The sequence below is a fragment of the Recurvomyces mirabilis genome (assembly GCF_035927965.1).
Source record: "Recurvomyces mirabilis strain CCFEE 5264 chromosome Unknown scaffold_1, whole genome shotgun sequence".
Taxonomy (NCBI): domain Eukaryota; kingdom Fungi; phylum Ascomycota; class Dothideomycetes; order Mycosphaerellales; family Teratosphaeriaceae; genus Recurvomyces; species Recurvomyces mirabilis.
The window spans coordinates 1,344,345-1,366,151 of NW_027041935.1; the positions used below are offsets into that span (position 1 = coordinate 1,344,345).

General features: G+C 53.9%; 12 protein-coding genes across 12 annotated transcripts; 7 read left to right on the plus strand and 5 right to left on the minus strand.

Moving 5' to 3' along the window:
- Positions 1 to 61: 61 nt before the first annotated feature.
- LTS14_000568 (uncharacterized protein) lies at positions 62 to 2,170 on the minus strand (the record flags this gene model as incomplete). Its single annotated transcript, XM_064833281.1, has 2 exons — positions 62 to 1,987; positions 2,060 to 2,170. 2 exons carry the CDS (start codon positions 2,168 to 2,170, stop codon positions 62 to 64), a joined length of 2,037 nt encoding a protein of 678 aa, XP_064699550.1.
- A 252-nt stretch (positions 2,171 to 2,422) lies between these two features.
- Positions 2,423 to 4,513, plus strand: LTS14_000569 (uncharacterized protein; the record flags this gene model as incomplete). Its single annotated transcript, XM_064833282.1, has 2 exons — positions 2,423 to 2,539; positions 2,612 to 4,513. The coding sequence occupies 2 exons, from the start codon at positions 2,423 to 2,425 to the stop codon at positions 4,511 to 4,513; spliced, it is 2,019 nt and encodes a 672-aa protein (XP_064699551.1).
- Positions 4,514 to 5,086: 573 nt separating this feature from the next.
- Positions 5,087 to 5,606, plus strand: LTS14_000570 (uncharacterized protein; the record flags this gene model as incomplete). The annotated part of the gene is made up of 2 exons (XM_064833283.1): positions 5,087 to 5,234; positions 5,326 to 5,606. 2 exons carry the CDS (start codon positions 5,087 to 5,089, stop codon positions 5,604 to 5,606), a joined length of 429 nt encoding a protein of 142 aa, XP_064699552.1.
- A 296-nt stretch (positions 5,607 to 5,902) lies between these two features.
- On the minus strand, positions 5,903 to 6,691 carry LTS14_000571 (uncharacterized protein; the record flags this gene model as incomplete). The annotated part of the gene is made up of 1 exon (XM_064833284.1): positions 5,903 to 6,691. The coding sequence occupies one exon, from the start codon at positions 6,689 to 6,691 to the stop codon at positions 5,903 to 5,905; it is 789 nt and encodes a 262-aa protein (XP_064699553.1).
- Positions 6,692 to 6,938: 247 nt separating this feature from the next.
- Positions 6,939 to 8,381, minus strand: LTS14_000572 (uncharacterized protein; the record flags this gene model as incomplete). The annotated part of the gene is made up of 2 exons (XM_064833285.1): positions 6,939 to 8,114; positions 8,169 to 8,381. The coding sequence occupies 2 exons, from the start codon at positions 8,379 to 8,381 to the stop codon at positions 6,939 to 6,941; spliced, it is 1,389 nt and encodes a 462-aa protein (XP_064699554.1).
- Positions 8,382 to 8,709: 328 nt separating this feature from the next.
- On the plus strand, positions 8,710 to 9,146 carry LTS14_000573 (uncharacterized protein; the record flags this gene model as incomplete). Its single annotated transcript, XM_064833286.1, has 3 exons — positions 8,710 to 8,856; positions 8,917 to 9,025; positions 9,073 to 9,146. The coding sequence occupies 3 exons, from the start codon at positions 8,710 to 8,712 to the stop codon at positions 9,144 to 9,146; spliced, it is 330 nt and encodes a 109-aa protein (XP_064699555.1).
- Positions 9,147 to 10,737: 1,591 nt separating this feature from the next.
- On the plus strand, positions 10,738 to 11,371 carry cyn1 (Cyanate hydratase; the record flags this gene model as incomplete). Its single annotated transcript, XM_064833287.1, has 3 exons — positions 10,738 to 10,788; positions 10,845 to 11,284; positions 11,350 to 11,371. 3 exons carry the CDS (start codon positions 10,738 to 10,740, stop codon positions 11,369 to 11,371), a joined length of 513 nt encoding a protein of 170 aa, XP_064699556.1.
- Positions 11,372 to 11,691: 320 nt separating this feature from the next.
- On the plus strand, positions 11,692 to 12,374 carry LTS14_000575 (uncharacterized protein; the record flags this gene model as incomplete). Its single annotated transcript, XM_064833288.1, has 3 exons — positions 11,692 to 11,905; positions 11,966 to 12,291; positions 12,342 to 12,374. 3 exons carry the CDS (start codon positions 11,692 to 11,694, stop codon positions 12,372 to 12,374), a joined length of 573 nt encoding a protein of 190 aa, XP_064699557.1.
- Positions 12,375 to 12,896: 522 nt separating this feature from the next.
- Positions 12,897 to 14,609, plus strand: LTS14_000576 (uncharacterized protein; the record flags this gene model as incomplete). The annotated part of the gene is made up of 2 exons (XM_064833289.1): positions 12,897 to 14,405; positions 14,457 to 14,609. 2 exons carry the CDS (start codon positions 12,897 to 12,899, stop codon positions 14,607 to 14,609), a joined length of 1,662 nt encoding a protein of 553 aa, XP_064699558.1.
- Positions 14,610 to 14,843: 234 nt separating this feature from the next.
- Positions 14,844 to 15,553, minus strand: LTS14_000577 (uncharacterized protein; the record flags this gene model as incomplete). Its single annotated transcript, XM_064833290.1, is given in 2 exon segments — positions 14,844 to 15,444; positions 15,459 to 15,553. The coding sequence occupies 2 exon segments, from the start codon at positions 15,551 to 15,553 to the stop codon at positions 14,844 to 14,846; spliced, it is 696 nt and encodes a 231-aa protein (XP_064699559.1).
- Positions 15,554 to 15,892: 339 nt separating this feature from the next.
- DOT1 (Nucleosomal histone H3-Lys79 methylase) lies at positions 15,893 to 18,320 on the minus strand (the record flags this gene model as incomplete). Its single annotated transcript, XM_064833291.1, has 2 exons — positions 15,893 to 16,491; positions 16,889 to 18,320. The coding sequence occupies 2 exons, from the start codon at positions 18,318 to 18,320 to the stop codon at positions 15,893 to 15,895; spliced, it is 2,031 nt and encodes a 676-aa protein (XP_064699560.1).
- Positions 18,321 to 18,962: 642 nt separating this feature from the next.
- Positions 18,963 to 19,652, plus strand: LTS14_000579 (uncharacterized protein; the record flags this gene model as incomplete). The annotated part of the gene is made up of 1 exon (XM_064833292.1): positions 18,963 to 19,652. The coding sequence occupies one exon, from the start codon at positions 18,963 to 18,965 to the stop codon at positions 19,650 to 19,652; it is 690 nt and encodes a 229-aa protein (XP_064699561.1).
- Between the last annotated feature and the right edge of the window lie 2,155 nt (positions 19,653 to 21,807).

The window sequence follows — 21,807 nt, forward strand, 5'->3', positions numbered from 1 at the left end:
CTAGGTACGCAGTCTACACAGTCGTGGTGGCCGCCAGCCAAAGCATGACGATGGAAAACGGCTACCCCTGCTTCTTCCCCCCCGCACCCTTAGCACTCCGCCTCAAACTCTCCACAGCACTCGCCTGCTGATGCTTTCCCTTGACCTCTACCCCACCACTCCACCAACTCCCCTCCGACCCCCCACTCCCCCTCCTCTCCCGACCCCCAGCGGCCCCCACCCCCTTCATCCCCAGCAACCCCTTGACCCCCCCTGCCTTCCTCCCCACCACCTCCCCCTCCCCCGCCGTCGCCACGAAAAACAAATACCCCAGATTCGGCAACATCTGCCTCACATCCACCACCCGCCCGCCAAACCCCTCTTCCACCAAAATCTGAATATCCTTCCCGAGCAAGAAGACGGCGTAGTCGAAGCGGAAGCGCGGGACGCCTTGCGGGAAGAGCGGGTAGGTGCGCAGCGAGGTCGGGGTGGTGTAGGTTTTGGTTGTGCTGGCGGCGGTTTTGAGGAGGCTGAGGGGATCCGTGATGGTGGTTGTGCTGCTGTGGGGGTGCAGGGGGTAGGGGAGGGGGAGGCGGAGGTAGAAGGATAGGAGGTGGATGAGGTGGGAGGTGTGGCCTAGGGCTGCGGAGAGTGTGGTGGGGTTCGTGGATGTGGTGGTGGTGTCGAGGTCGTTGGCGTCGGGGAGGTAGAGGGTGCGGATTGTGAAGGCTAGGGGGTGTTTATGTTGGGAGGGGTGTGGGGTGATGGGGTAGATGGCGGAGAGGTCCAAGCAGATTCGGCGGCGTTGGGAGCGGATGGCTGTTTGTTTGACTTTGTGTTCGTCGCGAAGGAGTGGAAGCTCGGGGCGCGCGTTGTCGGTCTCTTCCACCTGCTTCTTGCGATGGTTGAGGTCTGAGGCCATGAGATCTCGGCGGCTCTGGAGAGAGGCGCGCTTTTCGTCCTGCTGCTTCCGCGCTTTGACGAGCTGCTTTTCCACTGTTTTCTTGGCGTAGTCGATTGTTTTCAGTCGGTCTTGAGCTTCGGGCACGCGATCACGATCGGTCAGGGCGGTCTGGTTGGTTTTGAGAAGTGCTTCGAGATCGGCGGCGATCTTGTCCCGTGTCACAAGCGCGTCTTGAATGCTGTCGTCCAGCTTCGACAAGCGCAGGAGAGCATCAAAGGATGCTGTGGGGAGTGTTCTTGCGCTCGTTGAGCGAGCTGGTGGACCGGTAGGCGGCGGTACGTAGCTTGACAACGACGGGAATGAAGTGTAGACGCCGTCGGTAAGGTGGAAGACAACTGCATTCTCAGGCAAGGCATAGTGTAGCTGGTCGAGGCTCTTTCCCAGGTACTGCAAGCTTGGGAGACTGATAGCAAACTCAAGCAATTGCTTCCAATTCTGCGTCTTCGCACGCTTGATCCAGAAGCGAAGGGTGAGATGATCCATCCTCGTGATGCCTGGTCCACATAACGACCAGTCAATATGCCGGAAGGTCGGATTCATGGTCCTCTCGATCGTCTCACTGACGTACACAGACTCTGTGATGCCATCGACGTGCAAACTGAAGAAGACATCGGCCATGCGTTCACTAGTCACATTTTCTAGGCGTTCCTGTCGGCGCTGCGGTGTTGCATTCGCCCACTCTAGAGTACTCCGTCGTCGCATCTTGGACAAGACGGGTCGCTGGGGTGTCCTTGGCGCACCATTCGGTCTCGTCTTGCTCTTCGGGCTTCCATTCGATACATTGAGTACGTTGTCATCACGATCCTGGTCGAAGGTCAATGCATCCTCTGCCACTGCTTGCAAGCTGTTGCCTCGTAGGTCGCTGGAGCTGCGGGAGTGTTCTAACGGCCGCTGTTCCCGCAAGGCGACCAGTTTCGCAGGCGAGGTGAGAGATTGTGGCACAGCATCGTCGTCGATCGTCTTCCCTCGTCGTCGTAGAGGTGAAGGTGGGGCGAGGGACAGGTTGCGAAGAGAGATGGAGACAAGATTGCGCACTTTACGGTTCTGGGAAGTACTTACATGTCAGACGAGACGAACATCTACTGGCAGGGGGCATTACACAGAGTAGAGGCATACCGGGTGTAGTAGCCATGGCTTGCTTCGGGGCGCGAAGCTATCCTGGTGGGATGGAGGTGGTGGTGGTGGTGGTGGTGGCCGGGAGGTAGTGGTGGCGGAGCGGAACGCCATTCATCCTGATGCCCGTCACATCAGCTAAGGTGAGATGCTTACACTCTTGGCGAATGATGGGAAGTGTAATAACGATATTCATCTGATGCCTGTGCAGTTGATTGCCATGTGATTGATTGATTGAATGCCTGTGTCACTTTGCGGGGATTCGGGGGTGTTCAACTCGATATATTATTACAGTCAGCATGATCTGATCGTGACATTGTAAGCAGTAAGCGTCATTCGGACGCACATATCTAGATCACAGCGACAATGAAGAAAGTACGATTAGCATCCTCGACAGCTCCTGCTGAACATGGTCGATACATCTACGCCTACTGCAATGTCCGGACGAAGCAAGTCGTCTACTCACTAAGCCATACCTTGAATGTATGTCGTAGCACCATCCATATCACCATCCATATCACACACTCTTCCCCACCTTACTGACATATCATCCAGAGCCACGCATCAATCAAACAACTGCCCGACCTCGGCGCCAACAACAAACCCAACGCCATCCGCAAAGACATCTGGCGACCGCTCTACACCCTCGCCCTCCCCACCACCCACCCACACGCCCTCTCCCAAGGCCTCGACGCCTTCCAAAAGCTCCGCGAGTACCGCAAACTCCACGAACTCAACTGGACGCCCCCACTGAGCCTCAGTCAGAACTACAGCAATGCAGACATCGAGCACGAAAAGCAGCAGTTGGAGGACCGAGGCGGGAGCAAGAAGGAGAGCGTCTACGATGTCATCAAACGGCGGAAGCGGAAGATCCGGGTCGGGATGGTGATGAATCAGAAAGCGAACAGTATCGCCGATCTAGCCGCCGTGCTGATCGAGCAGGAGGAAGCAGGACGGAAGGCGGAGGAGAAGGTGCAGAAGTGGCGGTTGTTGGAGCGGGAGAAGGAGGTCAGGGAGATGTTGGCTTTGGCGGAAGAGGTCGAGGCCGGAAAGGTGCAGGAGATGGAGGCCAGGATTGCGGAGATTGAGAAGAGGTTGGCGGATGTCAACGATGAGTTGGCGGGCACGAGTCGGACGAAGTTGAAGAGGGAGGCATATCAGCTGGGCGCGACGAGGACGAGGATGGTGTTTGCTGCTCAAGCTGTGCAGGATGCGAGGGAGGCTATGGAGAGGGATGGTAGGGATATTGAATTGATACAGCCAGAGCAGGAAGATGTTGTCGCAGTCAGTGCGAAGACCGCGGTGCTACCGCATCTTGAAGGTACACCATTACTGATCGCACGCCAACTCAGTGAAGATGCAGTCCGTGCAGAGGACGGCGGTCTAGCCAGTTGCGACGCTGCGATCCTAGCTGCGCAAGCGTCTGTGGCAGCAAGTATCGGCGGCAGAAGCGAAGGGAGCCGGCGCGCAGAATTACGAGTCCAGCAGTTAGATCGTGCGCAGATGGAGTTGGCATACAATGCGACACAGTCACCAGGCTACACGGACGATATGGTCGCCCAGGTACCTGCAATCATGGCCAAGCTTCGAGAGATGGAGTTCGACCTTATGGCGAAAGATCTGGAGGAGGTCGAGGAGCGAGGCGAGAATGAGGGCCTGATTGAGTCTCTACGTGAGATGGTGGCAGCGCGGGAGAAGCAGCTAGAGCAGGAAGCGCGAGGTGAGCCGTCGACGGAGCGACAATATCGCAAGAAGGAAGTAGTGGAGGCCCCAGCGAGCGAGGACAACTCCGCCTCTGAAACCGCAGCAGCAGCAGCAAGCCCACAAGAAGAAAGCGGCAAACTCACCGACGCCCTTTCCTCCGACACCCAAGGAGCCGAAGCGGAAGCAGAAGCCGAAGCCATCGAAGCGCCAATAGACTGGTCCTCCCTCCTCCCCTCCTTCACCCCACGTAAACCCTCCACGATCCCGAAACGCGGCCACCTGCGTCAGAAGCTCAAGCGACTCAACACGCCCATCTTTAGCACGGAAGGGGTGAAGGTGAAATGGCATAACATCCTCGACGCGGAGTTCGCCGCGGCATGGCCGGCGAATGTGGAGCATGAACGCATGGGGTGGAGTAAATTTGTTGCGCCGAGGGGGGACTCGGAGGCGGTGGATGATGTTGGGGTGTGGAGGGAGATGCAGGCGGAGAGGAGGAAGGGGTTGGGAAGGAGGGGGAGGGAGGTTGGGGAGAATGAGATTGAGGGGGAGGGTGTGGGGGGAGCATTTGGGGAGAGGGTGGCGGGGAGGGCGAGGGCGGACAGGGAGGGGTTTGTTGAGGGGTTGGAGAGTAGGATTTTGCAGGAAGTGAGGGAGTTGGATAGGGGGAGGGAGGAGAGGAGGAGGAGGGAGATGGAGATGGGGGTGGAGGGGGAGAGGCTTGCTGATGAGCAGCAGCAGCGGGTTGATGTATAGATCTATTATGGCTCGTCTGGTGTATTTCTTGTGGTGTATATATGGCGTTGGAAGGCGCCTTTGACAGGACCTGTAGAAATACATTCTTCTTTGGTAGACGCACATGAAATTCCAACGCTTGTTTCTACCCGTCACCACCTCACATATACCCTATATCATAGCGACGACAGGCGCAGACTTTGTACCAACGCCCTCAGTAATATCCGGACGAACACCTTTCCGTTCGCGTCAAGTTCGTGTCGCCTCGGTCCAATGGGCCCCTCCTGGGAGCTATACCAAAGTACCTTGTAACTTTAACTCTAATATATCTGCCTACACAACCCTACTGCTATTGCCTGACTTCCCTTCACCTCGCTCCCTTTGCGACCTCACTACTGCCTATCGCTTTGACCCACCCACCCAACACATCTTTTCCCTCGCCAGATCAAGACGAACTAGTGCTGCGAAGATGACTTCAATCCTCCCCGGCTCCCACCCTCTGCTCGGACCCCTCGTGGGTCTCGTGTCCTGGACCTTTGTGATGGAGGGGTGGATGTATGCGCTTCGGCTTCCCGTACGTATTCTAGCACACCCATGCGACAGCATCCCAGAGGACACTCGGCCCTCGCAGGCTTGGGCTTCGATGAGCAAATTGATATGCGCGACACAGCTACTAACACCGACTTGCAGGCCATGGAGAAGTACGGCGTGCAACCCAACCCAAACATGACCAAAGAATCCAGTACGTACATACATCATCCCACACCATCTTCCCAGCCTACGAAACCACCCCGGGCATCCTCCAACCACAAAGCGTTTAACGGATCAAACAGTGAATGCCAAACTTCCCCCCTCGGTCAAATGGCCCGCAGACAACTACGACCACCTGCACGAACAACCCACCTGCTTCTACGCCATCATCTTGGCCCTCGACCGATTGGGCATGAACGACGACCTGACCGTGAACCTCGCGTGGGCGTACGTCGGACTCCGCGTGGCGCATAGTTTGGTGCAGAGTATCAGCAATACCATCATGGTGAGGTTTGGCATCTTCGCCGTCAGTAGCTTGGCGTTGGCGGGGTTGACGGGGAGGGCGGTCCAGACGTTTTTGTAGGATTAGTTGGGGAGAGAGGGGGGATATTGTAAGGTGTGGTGATGGTGAGGAGGATGGTACCAGGGTTCGTCTGTTGGGAGTGGCACAGGGGCTTGGCTGTAGACTTGCGAACCTTGAAGAAGTGGAGGTGAAATGGAAGCACGTCTCAACTCGGGGTTCGTCATTTGCCAAAGGCGATGCGGCAAAGTGTGCTTTCGAACACTTATTGTGACTACGCTGCCTCCAAAAATCATAAATCACTATCGTATGGTTCCTTCCCTAAATTTGGTAGACTGCTACCGCCCTGGACCTGAACTTCATCGTCGACCAGAACGCCTTCCTGGAGGAAACGGCAATGGCGGTAGCGCGTATCCGGACGACGATTGTGCATCATCATCTCCTCCCGCGGTAGCCTGAGTAGACCAGTCATCGCTATCCTCCGAGCTATCCCAGTCGCCGTCGTCCTGGTGAAGGTCGTCATCAAGCCACGATATTGGGCTTTGCTCGTCCTCATGGAGAGGTGATCTGGCAACGGGAGAGGGAGGCGCTAGCAAGACTTCGCTGGGATCCGACTGAGCAAATGCATAGCGGCGGCGTCGAGTATGAGTTCGGGTGTTGCGAAGATATAGCTGCTCATCCTCCTGATAGTCGTGACGTTCTTGCTCGGGCGGAGAACTAGATCGTGCACTGTACTCTCGCATCATGACCTCGCGCTGCTCCGCAAGGATTTGTTCGAGGTTTCCAGGTATCCTCCTGAGGATGTGAGTACCAAGTGGCGAGAATGGGCGTCCACGACTTTCGCTCGTCTCATCGATTGTATCCGCTTCATCATGAATCCGCATTGGAAATTCACGGTAGCTGCGTGGATGCCTTCCGTCTCCGAGATGATCATCATCTTCCTCGTGACTAGTAGTCTTATGCTCGACGCTCGAGCCCTCGGAAGACTGCTTATTCTCTTCACTGTCTGAGTCGCTCTCGTCCCCAGCATCGTTACTGCTCCTCTCCTGGCGATCCTGCGGGTCTTGCTGCTGCTGCTGCTCATTCGTCTCTTCCGTTTCGTCGGTCAAGTGTTGCACAATCGCCAGGCCAACGTCAGCCCAGGACATGCTGTGCAATGTGTCTGGATGAGCTTTTGTTGAGAATGTTTCGATCGCGACGGGCGGATTGGGAGGCGACAATGTATCTTGGCGTCCGCTTGCTCGTTAGATTGAGTCATCTAGATGACTGCAGCAATGCGGCGAGCATTGCGATTGCCAGTCATGGTGTATGGTTATATGTAGTTGTTGGGATGAGACGACGGAGTCGCCAGGACTGTGGATTTGTGGACTCGAGAACTCTGCTTGGATAGATGGCCTACGGAGTCTCTGCATGAGCCGTATTCTGTTCGTCGCCCAAGACAATCGTCTCTTCCGGGCTCCTCTCCTCTTCCTCTGAGCTGACAAAGACAAACGACAGTATGACAGCCACTGCGCCTACCCAGTAAAGCGGACTGCTTGTTTGCCCATTCAAAAGGATTTGTCCTACCAGACTCAGAGGAATAGTCATGCTCAACCCGACGGTGACCACAATCGGGCTGGTAAGCAAGACAGCGTAGGCCCATGCAAGGTCCGAGACCAGGCTCGCGAGACTGTTCGATACGACGATGGCCGACACAGACCATGATGGCGGAAGCTGGAAAGGCTCGATACCAGTATAATGGAGGATGATCATCCCTGGCCACAGGAGCAGAACGTTGAACAAGCCGACGAGACCAAAGAAAATAGGCATGTTGACTTTCGTTTCGTCTTCGATACGCTTCTTCATGAAGACGGCGTAGAGACCGTAGAGTACGGCTGATACGAGCGCCAGGATGTCGCCCACCATCATCTCGTGAAAGCTCTTCTCCGGGAAATCACCACGATGCTCGTCGTCTGAATTTTGGCCCGAGAAGTCCACAGAGCTGATCAGAACCACACCGCCTAGGGCCGTTATTACGGCGATGAGCTTGCGGAGCGAAAAGCGCTCCACACGGAAAAGCACGCCGAAGAGGAGCGTGAAGATGCTGCTAGTGCTCGTGAGGATCGTGCTGCTGGCGACTGTGGTGTAGGAAAGGCAGGCGGCCACGAAGTAGTTTGCGACGAACCAGAGGATGCAGAACTCTAGACTAAGACGGGCGGTTTGTGGTAGAGTGAGCTTCGTAGAGCGGCTGCGAGATGGCTCAGTAGCCACAACTCTCTTGGAATCGAGCTCCTGGCTGTCGACCACGCCTTCGCTAAGGAGGTTTTCCTCGGAAAGGTCCACACTCTGGTTTCTATGGGAACTGCGTGGACTGTCTGTGTAGGACGAATTGTTCGTGCTGACCTCACCACCGGCAAGCATGGCATATTTCCCTCGTGAGCTCTGCCATAATGCTGTCCACCAGTCTCGTAGATCCTCAGGATGTTTGTAGAGACGCCGAACCAAAATGGGAAGCAGGGGTATGATGAAAAAGCTCGTATTGATATAGGTGACTAGGTATGGTTTGCTGTAGGTGTCGTCCGCGAAGATGTCCTGTTCAGACGTCAGTACCACGTCCTGGTCCGCTAAGACATAACGACATCTTACGCTTGCAAGAAAGTTCGACGCCGTCCACAGAAATACTGTTATCGCCAGCAATAACAGCCCGACAGCTCGTCTCCATTTCATCCATCTCTTAGACTTAATGGCGGTACTCGCTGTACTACTGCGGCCGCCCGGCGCTGCACTACTACCCAGTCCCAAGCCTTCCGCGGCTGATGCTACTGCCACGGGCGGTGTGGGGGGCTCTAAGCTGGCCATACTGCAGCCTGGTCACTCTTATGGTGGATGCGCCAGAACGATCGTGAAGGCGAAGATGCCGCCGGCTGTATCCAAGGTCCGAGAAGCAGTTTGCTCCATGTGATGGTATTGTGTTGAAGAGTGAACGGTATCAGCAGAGTGGTGTAGGCCGCTATTACCTATACATGTCATGGTGGCCTGGAGAGTGGATGGACGGGTGATTTACGATAGCGAGCAGGCATTCGGCAAGTCCAGCCGAGCCACTTTGACGCGTCTAGAGTCGCGTTTGCAGGCGACAGTCTTTACATCACCAACATAAGATCAAGACACCATCGGCAACACAGCAAAGATGACTGAATCAACGCCCCGTGTCAACGCACCATATCTCGAGCAGTTCTCTCATCAGACCGTACGCATCCTTGGCAAGGTCAGGCAGCTCCGTGGCGAGCAGGCCACTATCGATGCTGGAGGACAGATACAAGTGCATTTGAACAGAGTATGTGCCAATTCAAACTTGCTGGTTGTAGAGACGGTAATAGTAGACTGACAAACTCAGGATGCACACCTCCAGCTCAATCATGCTGTTGAGATCATCGGGAAAGTGCAGAATGATCTGAGCGTCAAGGTCATGGCAAGTACAGATATGGGACCGGAGGGCAATATTGGTAGGTGCATCGCGCCTGGGTGCGGAGGACTGTACTGATTGTGACAGACTTCAACGCAGTGGATGCCGTTGTCGATGCAACCCACCGCTACAATCAGATCTTCTACGAAAAGGAGCAATGAAACCGACTTGACAACCCATCACGAACTTATGGTGTCAAGTAGCAACGAATGTGCTGTTCAGCATCACTGAGCACCGACCGGTGATGAAGCATCGTGTCGGAAGTTGAGTGCCGACTGTTCGTTCTTGGCGACTGTCGTGAAGTGAAGCATTACGAGACCGCTCACTGTCAGCGCGAGATGTACAGTCACTTCTACGCCGACTCTGCCGCTTTGCAGACAACAAGGTCTAGCAGCGAGACGGGCGGTGTACTGCCTCCGTGCAGGGGGCTGAGTATTCTAGGGGATGCTGCAAGCTAGACAAAGCAATCGACAGCACACACGAATTATGTTTACACTTTCAATCATTCGGCACAAGACGCATCCTCTTGATTAGTGTAGTTCAGCTCAGATGACTAGGTTTCTCCCGTTCCAGTTGACTTTATGATAGGGCAGGATGTCTTCACATCACCAGCCGCAGCCAACACGCGTATCCCTCTCTCGCTTCAAGCAGGGGCGGGAGGCGAACAACAACATGATGATGAGCACCAAGTGTCCACTCCCAGCACCAGCCGAGCACCATCAGACAACGCCATCAACAACCTGCGTAATGTACAGAAGTATTGCCGAGTCAGCTGACCACTTTTCCCACATTCTTTCAACATCGTCACAGGCGCCGCCTCAACGTCACAAGTCCTCGAATGACCCTTCGACTGTATGAACATGGCACATAAACAGTCAAATCTTAAGCTCGACAATCAGGTCTCATTCGACATGTACGGCACAAGCACAATATGTCCTCGTGCAGGCCCCACCACTACCCTTAGGGTGCTCCCGCTTCTAGTTGCAAAGCAGCACTATCAGGACGCCTATGGATGTGCCAGACGAAGTATGGATGGGACGAGATCCCGATGTGTCCCAAGCGGCATCGATGATGATGATGCCACCTCCAAGAAACTTTGGCTGCGATGTAGGCTATGCGCTCATCTGTGCCGGGACCAGCAACACCTGATAGTCCTGCCGCTGCGACAGTTGTATATGGATCTTCGGCGAACTTGACAATGAAATACCGGACACAATCGCAGAAGTTTGAGGGATCGGATAGACGACAACGGTTATGATAGTCAATCTATTGAGGCGGGTCCGCCAAGAGTATGAGCTGTCGGTAGACTTTGCCAACATGTCGGTAGGACTTGGTACTTGGAACACTTGTAACGAGATAGTTGACTCCAAACAAGACCTGTGTCTTCGCTTCCGCTCAACTCCCGCGCAAAATGTCTGGGTCGTCTGGGCTGCATGCCGCTTGCCCGGAAGCGGAAGTCGTGACCTATGCACGGTGACGTTTGAGCTACGAGTTCAGAATCGTGCATCTCCACCTGGACCACGACGATCTGCTGGCTGGGCAAACGGAACAGAGTATAGCTCGACTACTGTCCAAGAGCTCTAGAGCACCAGCTAGTATGATAAGTACTGTCTAGATTTCACCTTGGCTTCCGCTGCTATCACCTCCAGATTGCTTTCCGTCCGTACCTTATCTTTTATACTCTCAAAAACGTCCGCCAGCCCAAGTGTTGCGTATCTAACCCAGCAGAAGAAGACATCCAGCACAACCAAAATGGCCGCACAAGAAGGCACTTCAAACGGGCACCCCATCGCGGTGCTCAATGTAAGGCATTGTAAAACATTCTCAAACCAAAACCTCCTGCTAACATAGCCTCCCAGTCCGACATCCTTCCTCGCCTACCGTCCCAATCACCTCTCCTCTTCGCCGCGAAAAAGCAAAAGAACTTGTCTTTCGAGACCATCGCCAAAGCCCTCGGCCGTGAAGAAGTAGCCGTAGCAGCACTCTTCTACGGCCAGTCCAAGGCCTCTCCAGAAGATGTCACCAACCTCGCCAAGCTCCTCGACATTCCCGAGTCGAAGCTTTTAGAGACCGAGATGACAGGCTTCCCGGACCGAGGGAGGCAGATGGAGATGCCACCTAAGGAGCCGTTGATGTATAGATTGTACGAGATCGTGCAGAATTACGGTTATGCGTATAAGGCGGTCATGAACGAAAAGTTTGGGGATGGGATTATGAGTGCGATTTCTTTCTCGACGACGGTGGAGAAGGAGGTTGATGAGAAAGGGGAGTGGTGTAAGATCACGCTGAGGGGGAAGTGGTATGTTGTTGTTGCGATTTGCTTCGCCCCTATGCTTCTGGTGCAAGTTACTGATATTGTGATAGGCTCCCATACACGCGATTCTAGATCGATTGTATGTATCACGGACGTACATGTAGCTGAGACTATCAAATGTGCAAGGCCAGCAGTTTCCTCGTCTTCACACTCCATGCTTCAGCAAGTGTGGGGCTGGTATACCGGTAGGCCGCTCTCCCCTTCTTTCAACATCACTACACGCCCACCGCTACTTCCGTAAGTACCCGACTCGCACAGTGTAATATCGTAGATCTCGCAGTTCCTAGCAAATGCATCAAACAAGAAGATATTCCTCGCGATCGAAGACGCCGCCGTACTCGAGCTTACCATTGACACGGTAACACATTCTTTACCGTCCAATCACGCACGCAATGGGTCAGAGTCAATCGACACGCAGATCAGCTACAACCAAGACGGATGGCAAGCGCTCGCCCAGCCAAGAGAAGCACACTTCCGCCGACTCCTCCACGCCATTTGCTGTCAAGGCTGCTGATCTAGATATCGACCGCTCGACGATCACGGAGAAGCATTCGAGCTATGGAGGGACGACAGCGACTCGCAGTCGCGCGAATACGATGAGCTTCGGTATGTCGCAGCAATGCCATCTGCAGAAGCGTACAGTCAAGCTAATTGCAATGATGACAGGCTCAACAATGGTTGGCAGCACAACACTTTCTCTCGGCATTGACGACATGGATGGACATGCTGACGTCAGCCGTCCGCCGCCACCTCCTCGCATCCGCCATCTCAGCGAGCTGATCGATCCTGCGGAGTTGCCAATCGATGCGCATGTGCGCTCACCGAGCGGTCATCTCCTTGCCCCGGAGCAGTTTCTTGTTCATCCTGATCGGCCTTTGAGCATGCGCGAACGTCAGGAGGAGATCCGTGAGAAGATGCGCTCAGCCAGTCGAATGGGTGTCGAGGCAGAGCCTGCTGTTGCGCAGATGCCGTCACCGCCCAAGTCCAAGAAGGTATGTTGCACTCCTTTTGAAGTCATATCTGTGTACTGACTGTCCAGTAGCGCAAGGGTTGCCGTAATTGCTTCCGCGCCTGATACAGCACATGCGAGATTGTTCGAAAGTACCACCTGCCTGCTCAGCATGTCCACCACCTCCACCTCACGCCTAGAGTGCTGTATCGATCTATACAGAGTTGTAGTATCGGAGTCACATTGGAAACGAATCTTGCAGTAGGAGACTGCTTATGAATATCGAAAAGTACATTTGCGCTACCATGGTACGCCACCTCATTCCGCGCTTCATTGCCATAGCTTAGCAACATATAGCCACGTCACTCGATCTATCCAACGTGATTCACTGGGCTCACCGGTGATGATGGCAAGGCAACAGTGCTTATCGAGGATGCCACTTATATAGTCACCATGCCCAGCTCTTCCACCAACACTAACATCATCTCGACCAACTTGGTCGCACCTTCCTCCCCGACATCACCCCTGAGATAAGGTAAGTTTAGCTTGCATCACATCGGTTGAATCTTTTCAAACACTTTTCTGCATCCCTCAAAAATATTGCTGTTATAGCATTGCCATAGCACACTCACACCTACTCCTTCCACGATGCCGCCATACTATGCCCAACCAAAGGCAGCGCCAACCACGAAGACTACTAATCAGATGTCAGACTTCATCTCGGCGAGACCGTCTGATACCAGTACATCCATGGCTAGGTTCAGCAAGAAGCCGGGAGGAGAGGTTGCAGATGAAGAGGTGACGAGGAAGAGGGTTCAATGTACCTATTCGGACTGCATCGCGGAGTTTGACGACCAAGCAGCCATGAACAAGCACAAAAAGCACGACCCAGATCATGATTACTGCAAGAAATGCGATATCGACTTCGACGACTTCGAGGCCTTCACGCAGCACAAAGTCAGCATGATGGATGCCTTCCAGCGCATCAAGTACCGCGAGAAGGATGAGCGTCCCGCTCACATCACTTGCGAATTCTGCGGTGAAGACTTCGAGAGCTTCGGGGGCAGACGTCTGCACAGGCAGCAAATGCACCCAGCTGACCAGGATATCAAGTGCCCAGGTTGTTGTGCCCTGTTCACCAAAGCAGGGAACATGGTCGCTCATCTCGAAGGCGGCGACTGTCCTGAAATTACGGCGTTTGAGTTCCGAGGTCAGGTCTTGCAGAAGCACGTTCGTAAGGAGCTTATGAGGAACATCAACACGGTCAACGAAAGACTCGCAGCTACCGAGAAGTCGATTGCGCCGCTGGATGAGTTTTCGTTTCAAGCGACAGATGGTGCAGAAAGTGTTGATGCGGATGATGAGGAGGGTGGAATTGGGTTGCTTGAACAAGAGCACATCGAGCAGAAGGATCTGATCGATCCTTTGAAGCCTGATATCGACCTCATCGACACCAAAAGAACGGCTTCTGAGGCCCGTCACGCAGTCGAATCTTGGCCTCGTCTACCCGGGCTGCACATCTTGCCGAAACTGACCACATCAATGGCAAGCATGTCGATCGCGGGATCCGATGTTGGTTCTGGGACATCCTTCGGGGGTCGCCGTAGTGGGCACAAGCCGCGACCGATCCAGTACACGGAGTCATACCCGTCCATGGACTCGCCTTCTGGAGGCGTTTCGATTAGTGGCGACAGTAGTGTAGCATCCCCATTGACTACCAACACAGATCGACGGGTTGCATGGACTACAGGCAACACATCCAAGGCCTTGTTCAAGCCGAGCCAACATTGCCCAGTATCAAAGCAAGACCAGCAGGCGCTTATGAAGAAGCCGACAGAGGGTAGTGTGGCCCAACTATCAGAGTCGAAGAGTATCATGAAAACACGCTTCTACGATATCTACAGCCCGGACTACAACCCCGACCTGTTCCTCAACCCTCTGACCGAAAAGTACATCTGCCTCTTCCCACAATGCGAAGATGGAGAAGGCGAGTTCGACACACTATCCGACCTCCAAGGTCATATCCAATTCGCGCATCTCCGCCTCCTCTTCGTATGTCCAACATGCTTGAAGCGTTTCCAGAGCGCTACGGCAATGGTCTCGCACATGGAGGCTACGACACGTTGCAGGGTGAAGGAACATGACAAGTTCATGGACGTAAGTAAAGCGGATCATGTCAAGAATTGCCACGTGCTGACCGTGTACTAGATTCTCGACGATATCACCGGCGGCTTCTTGGAGGCTAAACAGGTCAAGGTGCCGTTCGTGGTGCAACAGGGTGGTGCGTTGGTCAGGCATGGCCAGCATCCGCTGGATGGTGTCAAGACAATGGACTTCAAGGCGATTATACCGAAAGAGTAGTAGTTCTGTAGGCATGGAGCCGAATTGACTGGCCGAAGTGGCGTGATGAGCTTACTGCTCAAAGAATGCAAGACAATCGAGAATGAGTTTTCGATGGTCCCGCCACGGTGATATGGTGGCGAGCAGGACATGAAGCCTAGCACGGAGGACTGCGACTTAAGTTGTAAAAAGTCTTCGTTTTGAAGGTGCATGAGCCATATACACCTTATCCTCTTGCAGAGGGCTTGCAACAGTCTACGTGCCTCTTGCGATTGATGATCTGCTCAGCGCAACCGCCAGATCTTTTGCCAAAAAGGTGATGCTGGATTTGATCTCTTTCATGCCTTGCACGACTGTCATGCCGCTCTCTGTGGCCACAATCTCCTTCAATTGACTGGCGACTTCGTCCTCGATGGTGAGCGGCTTGTGAAGCGGCAGTATGACACGCGCATTGCACACACAGCGTCTGTCTGGGTACTCACCCACCGCAAAGTGGATGTTGATGTGAAGCTGCACGACTGCGGAGGGATGCAGCAGCGCTATGAGCACGTCAATATCGTCTGTACGCCACCAGTCGAAGCGAGCCTGGATCCAGGTACTGTAACCATCTAGTTCCAAAACATAGTGGCGAATGAGCCGAGCGTTTTCATGCGGCATGAGACGAATGCGATCTATGATGACTTCCATGAATCGCCAGATCCCGTACTCCGCGAGATCGAAAGCGTCGAAAGCAAGCACGAGCTTGTTCAACGCGAAGTAGAGGCCGTATGTTTCTGCTCGAATATCCTTGCAGGTGCGCGGAAGACCACAGACGCGCAGGCTGTCGGCTCGAGGTGTAGTACTCATAGAGAACAAGCTAATACAGATTACCGCATCAAATTGTATGCATCATCCTCGGCAAGAGCGTGCTCGTAGACAAGATTGCGTAGCTCCGGTGGGAGGCGTGCGAGCGGCGAGTTCTCCATGATGGTAGATGATGGTTATGGATATGGTTTACTTGTGACCCGCGATGTTATTCGAAGTGACAGAAACTTATAAGCTGAGCCAAGCACCAAGCACGATCGACGCTAGCGCCATCTTGTTTGTGAGTCTGTCCAGAAAGGTTCATTCACCTAGACAAAGGAGGGCGAGATCGTCATAAGGCTCCCATGGGACACAAGCCGAAGTGCCATTGTGAGCGGGTATGAAGGCAGATTAGCTCTCAAAGACGGCCAGAAGATCCGACCAGGGTATAACCATAACAGACGCCATGAACACCACAAGACTGCACTCCGCTCCACACGCACATCATGAAACCCCAACTCTCAACCGAAGACACCAGCCCTCCTCATCACCCCCTCAAACTCCTCCCTCCCCACACCACCCAACCCACCACCAGTAGCCTCCCTAACCATATCCTTCAACACCTGCTCCGGCACCTCCTCCCTCAACTCCCTCGCCACCCTTCTCAAATCCTGCAAACTAATCTCCCTCTCCTCCTCCCTCGTAAACAGCCTATACGCCCTCTCCACCTCCTCGTTCCTCGCCTCTGGATCCCCATCATCTCGTGCCCGGAGCTTCATAGCAGCAATAGCCACGAAGAGCTCATATTCCACTCGTCCCGTCTTCTCAGGGTCGATCGTATCTAGAATCTCGTTCATCTCGCTCTGGTCGCGTGGAGGACAGTTTAGGGCTACGAGACATCTTCTGATTTCAGACGTGGCGATGTCGCCGTTCTTGGTATCGGTTGGTGTGCTGAAGAGGGAGAAGGCTTCTGCGATCTCGGCCTCCTCTTCGGCGGATATGTCGTTTTCTTTGGCGAGTTTCGACCGGCGAGCCTTGGGTGCTGCTGGCGCGGAAGATTTCGCGGGTGTCTTTCGCTTGGGAGGCTTCGTCTCGTTAGCATGGAATTGGAAGGAGAGTGCTGTCGAATTTTATGCTCACCATTGTGGTACTTGGATATGTGAGAGATAACGCGGTCGCGTATGGCAGTGATTTATGAACCTACGTCACAATCCAAACAATGCGGTCGTTGGAGGGGTGAGCCCGAGCTTTCACATGCGATCGTCAAGGATATGTAGCAAGAATCAAGAGAAGGATTACTGTCACATAGCAGTACACATCCTACGCTACAGCGTCCTGATTATCCAGCAACACGCCATGCAATTGGGTATCTCAACAAGGGCGAATACCGCCACCCGACCCCCATCCCTGTCCTACGCAAACATCCCAGAATCATCCAGTACTAGTCCTCCTTCGACTCCTCATAAAAGCATCCAAAGGTCTCCTATCCTTCGTGGCAATATACCAGTGCCCATTACCCTGCCAGCTCCAGCTGACACTATCGGTATAATACATCTGCTTCGTCTGCACGAAACGGTTCTCAATACTATAAAGATTGCGTTCCGTGATTTTATGACCGTCCGCGACGAATGGCTTCAGACTGACGACCTTAGCGCCTTCCTTAAGTTCGAGGAAGAGTGTTCGCAGCTTTTCGTTGAGCTCGGGCGTGAAGGCTTGGTTGTTGACCAATACTACGTCCGCACAACGCAGGAGTGGCGGAATCTCGCTGTGGTTCGTCATGTCGCCTGACAACAGATTGACAGAGCCGACATTCAGACCCCATAATTGAGTGCGGGCTTTAAACTCCTTGGCTTGCAATTCTGCAAGAGCAGAAGGACCGGGCAGCATCTCAATGCCCCAGCTCTCACAGCCGATTTCGAGGGCAGCTTGTAAGGCGACATTACCGACTCCCGAGCCCAGATCGACGAATATCTGCTCATGGTTCAGACCAGTCTGGTGGAAGATGTCTGTCACGAATCGCGGGAGAAGCTCTCCGTAGACGTAATCAGATCCAGCCTCGTACTTGCTGAGCTCGCTCACGTTTGGCGAGACTACCCGCACATAGATCTGCGTGAGCAGACGCTTGATCCAGTTCAGGTGCAGGCTTCCCTGATTCCGAAGCTCGCGTTCTACCGTGCCGTCTTCCACGAGCGGCTTTACCACAGCATTAAAGTCCTCGATCACGTGCAGCCATTCTCGGATATCCTCGCGTGCTTTTGCTTTGTTGAATCGGCTCTGGAAGCTCTGTTCACCCTCCAAGTACTTTGCGCCTAACTCATAAGGCAAATAGTATTTCACAACCGTCTCAATCGTGGTCTCGATATCCTCCATGGGCCTGTAATCGTCCGAAGTGGTTGGAAGCTTCAGCTGAAATCGTTCTGGCGGGAACTTGCTCGGATATTGCAACTCGCATGTCTTTGCAACTTCTGCCCACGCATTCTTGTACTTGGTCTGATATCTGCCCGACGTCGCATCTGCGCCATGAATGAGCTTCAGCTTTTTCGCATCCTGTCCAAATGCTGCAGGCAGCACAAGATCCCTCCGTGGTCCACTCAAAGAGCTCACAGAACTGCGACTGCTCTTGATTCGCTTTCGCGACGCATCTGAATCGCTGGCCCCGATATCGCTGCTATCATTGTCGCCATCCGACTCGTCGCTGAACTGGTTACCAGGACTCGCGCTCTTCCTCTTCACGCCTCGAGCAGAAGCGAGTGCTCGCGCGGGAACAGTCTTCGATGGTCGCTTGAGCCGCGATGCAGCTGTGGAGGAGAGCGCGAAGCGATTGGGGTCGCGAGGTCGAGCAGCAGCAGTTCCGTTCGAGGGTTTCGGTGTAAGTGTGGGTGTCTTGCTCAAGGGAACAAGGACGGTCTTCTTTTTGATGACAGGTTTCTTCGCGTTACTGCTAAACATAATGTTTCACCACACCAAAGTGCCACATGGGATCCAAAGCTTCGGCCTCCGTAATCGACCAATAAGAAATGCTATAAGGTAATGCGATATGTTGATACAATGAATGCCAATAGTCGTCCCAATGGAGGAATTGTGGGAAGAGGTGAATGGTGTCCAAAGGTCTGCGAATGTTATGCAGGTGTCAGGTGGTTATACAGCAAGATGTGCACGAGATCTCTCTTTGGGTCGCCTGTGGCGGGCGCGGGCATGACCGGAACCAAATATGAGCGCAGGATTGTCCCGCACACGCCTGCATGCGGCAGGTGTGGTGCTGAACTCGTGGCGATCCGTGCGAGTCATGTGGGGTACCGGTAGAAATTAATTAGGTTGTTCGACTTTCTCGACCTCAATAGTACCACATCTCCTTGGTCATGCTAGGTATCATTAGCAACTTAAGCTCGTGATATGTCATGGTTGAAAGCTTCTTGCAACGAATGCACTTTCCAAGGTGGGGTTGGCCATGAGCATGTGACGTCAAGGTGAGCGTGAAGAAGCATCAAAGGTAGTGTCAACAGTGGCAAGTTCATATACTTCCAGCCTTTCCTTCTGCAGTCGTCATCTGGTGTCGAGCAAAGACGAGTATACACGGTTGAAGCCACCGCTATGGACGATATTCCAGCGACCGACAACGGCGTCAAAGGCGAGCCGGAATCTCTCAAGAACAAAACCCTCGAAACCGGGGCAGCGATGGTCCAGAAGTTCGAGCCCCCGAAGAGACTGTGCGCTCACCTCAATGCTTTCCATACCTATGCATCTCAGCCAGGCCGCCACGTTGAAGCGAACCACTACTGCGCACACCTCAACAACGACGTCCGCCAATGCATTCTCTACGACAGCGACAAAGCCGACGCCAGATTGATCGGGATCGAGTACATGATCAAACCGCATCTGTACGAGAAGCTGGACGCCGAGGAAAGGAAGCTGTGGCACAGCCACGTCTTCGAGGTCAAGAGCGGTATGCTCATCATGCCTGCACCGAAAGGTGTTCCGGACGCCGTGTGGGAGATTGCAGAGAACAAGGAGATGGAGGAGGTGGTCGTCCTATACGGCAAGGTCTTCCATCTCTGGCAGACGGATCGCGGAGATGAGTTGCCGCTTGGGCAGCCGCAGCTTATGCAGAGCTTTACTGCAAGGGACCAATTTGACTTTGATACAGTGGTGGGCGAGCGGGACAGGAGGTTCGGAGTGGATAGCTCGCACAAGGCGAAGATACGCGAGCATATCGAGGTGCCAAAGTTGCATGCTGATGTCGATAGCTGCTGGGGTGGTAAAGGTGTAGGTCATGATCAGTAAAGCGAGCATTTCAGACACGACCTCCGCTTTCATTGCTTCTCACATCGTCACACCGCCAACCTATGAGACTCTCACATGCGTGGCCTCAAATCTTGTGGTCTTCTGTTGTTTTGAAAAGAAAGGCTTTCGTGTTATCGATACTTCATGCACGAGCCTCTTCGCAGCGGAAGTAAGCGCCTGAAATCGCGCCGCGTCTAATCGCATCGCGTCTTCGAACATCGAATGTTTCTCCTCCAGATCATGGTGGCTTCATGGACGTATCGTCCTCGTCGGATATTCTGGTTGTCGGGCTCTTACTAGTGACTTTGTGTATACTGTACTGTATGCTTATAGCAAGGACTGCGGGCAAGGGATCACAGCGACTCGCCGCCGCCGACATTCCAACCCCCCGCCGTCTCCACTTCAACAGTACTCCTCCACGACAATCGCACTTCACTCCTTCGCCTCGACTCGGCATGACGATGCTACAAGGCGCTGTCCGCAAGCATGAACAGCAGGCTGCACAGTCCCAACCACGATCCTCCCAGAACTTCTTCAGCTCGAGTCCTCCAGTACAGTCGCAACAGAAGCCCGTTAGCCAGACGACAAATCCAGGCTACCGGAACCCGCTGACATCAGCAACGGCATCGGCGATCAACAGCCAGGAGAGTCGGCAGCAAGGGAGAAGTGCAGTCTCTGGTATCAAGCGGACAGCAAGCGGGCTTGCGAAAGCTACGGATGGCTCGTTTGATGATGGTCCGGGCTCGCAGCAGAAGCCTATCACGATTGGTGACTTCCGGACAAACAGCCAGATGGTGATTGACGAGAACGACTTTGACGATGACATTGATCTGGATTTCGAGGAACCAAAAGCCAAGAGTGCAGCAAGCTATCCGCGACTGACACAACAGGCGACCAAGTCTGGCGCAATAAATCCGATCATTTATCCATCGCTACCACGACAACAGCAAGTAGCTACTAGCCTGTCCACTGAACACAGCATACCTGACTCAGGTCATGGGTCCGTCCATGCAGCGACTGCGACATCCCCACAGAAAAGCAGTCAGCCTCTACTGTGGTCGTCTTCACCAGCAGAGCATGTGACTTCGACGAGACCACCTCTAGCAGCATACACGTACGCTCCCTCAGTAACCCAAGCACGTCAGAATGATCCACCTCCGCCTAAGATAGTGAAACGCCGCACTCTGCCATGGGCAACACAAGCGACAGAAGAGCCGGATGCTTCGAGCATCAAGGCCACGTTGGTGGCGAAGACGGCCGGCGACTTCACTCCATTACCGAAGGATAGCAAGAAGTCTATGTACCCGTGGAACACGACTGCGAGTGCTGTGAAGGAACAGCAGAAGCAGTTCAAAGAGCAGAACAGGAAGAAGGCAGTCAAGGAGAATGATGCGACGGAGGAGAGCTCACGAAAGGCGAAAAGCACACGCGCAAGACCAGCGAAGGTCTTTCTCAGCGAGGAGCAGCAACACGTCCTCGATCTGGTTGTGGAGAACAAGAGGAGTGTGTTCTTCACTGGTTCCGCCGGTACTGGCAAGTCTGTTCTGCTCCGCGAGATCATCTCATCGTTACGGAAGAAGTATCAGCGCGAGCCGGATCGTGTCGCAGTCACTGCCTCGACTGGTCTCGCAGCTTGCAATGTTGGTGGTGTCACTCTTCACAGCTTCGCTGGTATTGGTCTCGGCAAGGAGGATGCGCCCGAGCTCGTCCGTAAGATCAAGAAGAATCAGAAGGCGAGACATCGATGGATGCGCACGAAGGTCCTGGTTGTCGATGAAGTATCTATGGTCGACGCAGATCTTTTCGACAAGCTCGAAAGCATAGCTCGCTCACTGCGCAACAATGGTCGACCTTTCGGTGGCATCCAACTCGTAATTACAGGCGACTTCTTCCAATTGCCGCCCGTGCCCGAAGGTAATGGTCGTGTTGCCAGATTTGCGTTCGATGCAGGAACGTGGAACACTACTATCGAGCATACTATTGGTTTGCACCATGTCTTTCGTCAGAAGGATCCCAGTAAGTCGATATTATATCAGCATCATTCCGCACATACTAATGCATCGTAGTTTTCGCCGGTATGCTGAATGAGATGCGCGAGGGCCGGCTGTCTGAGGCCTCCATCCGCGCCTTTCGAAACTTGAATCGTGATATCGAG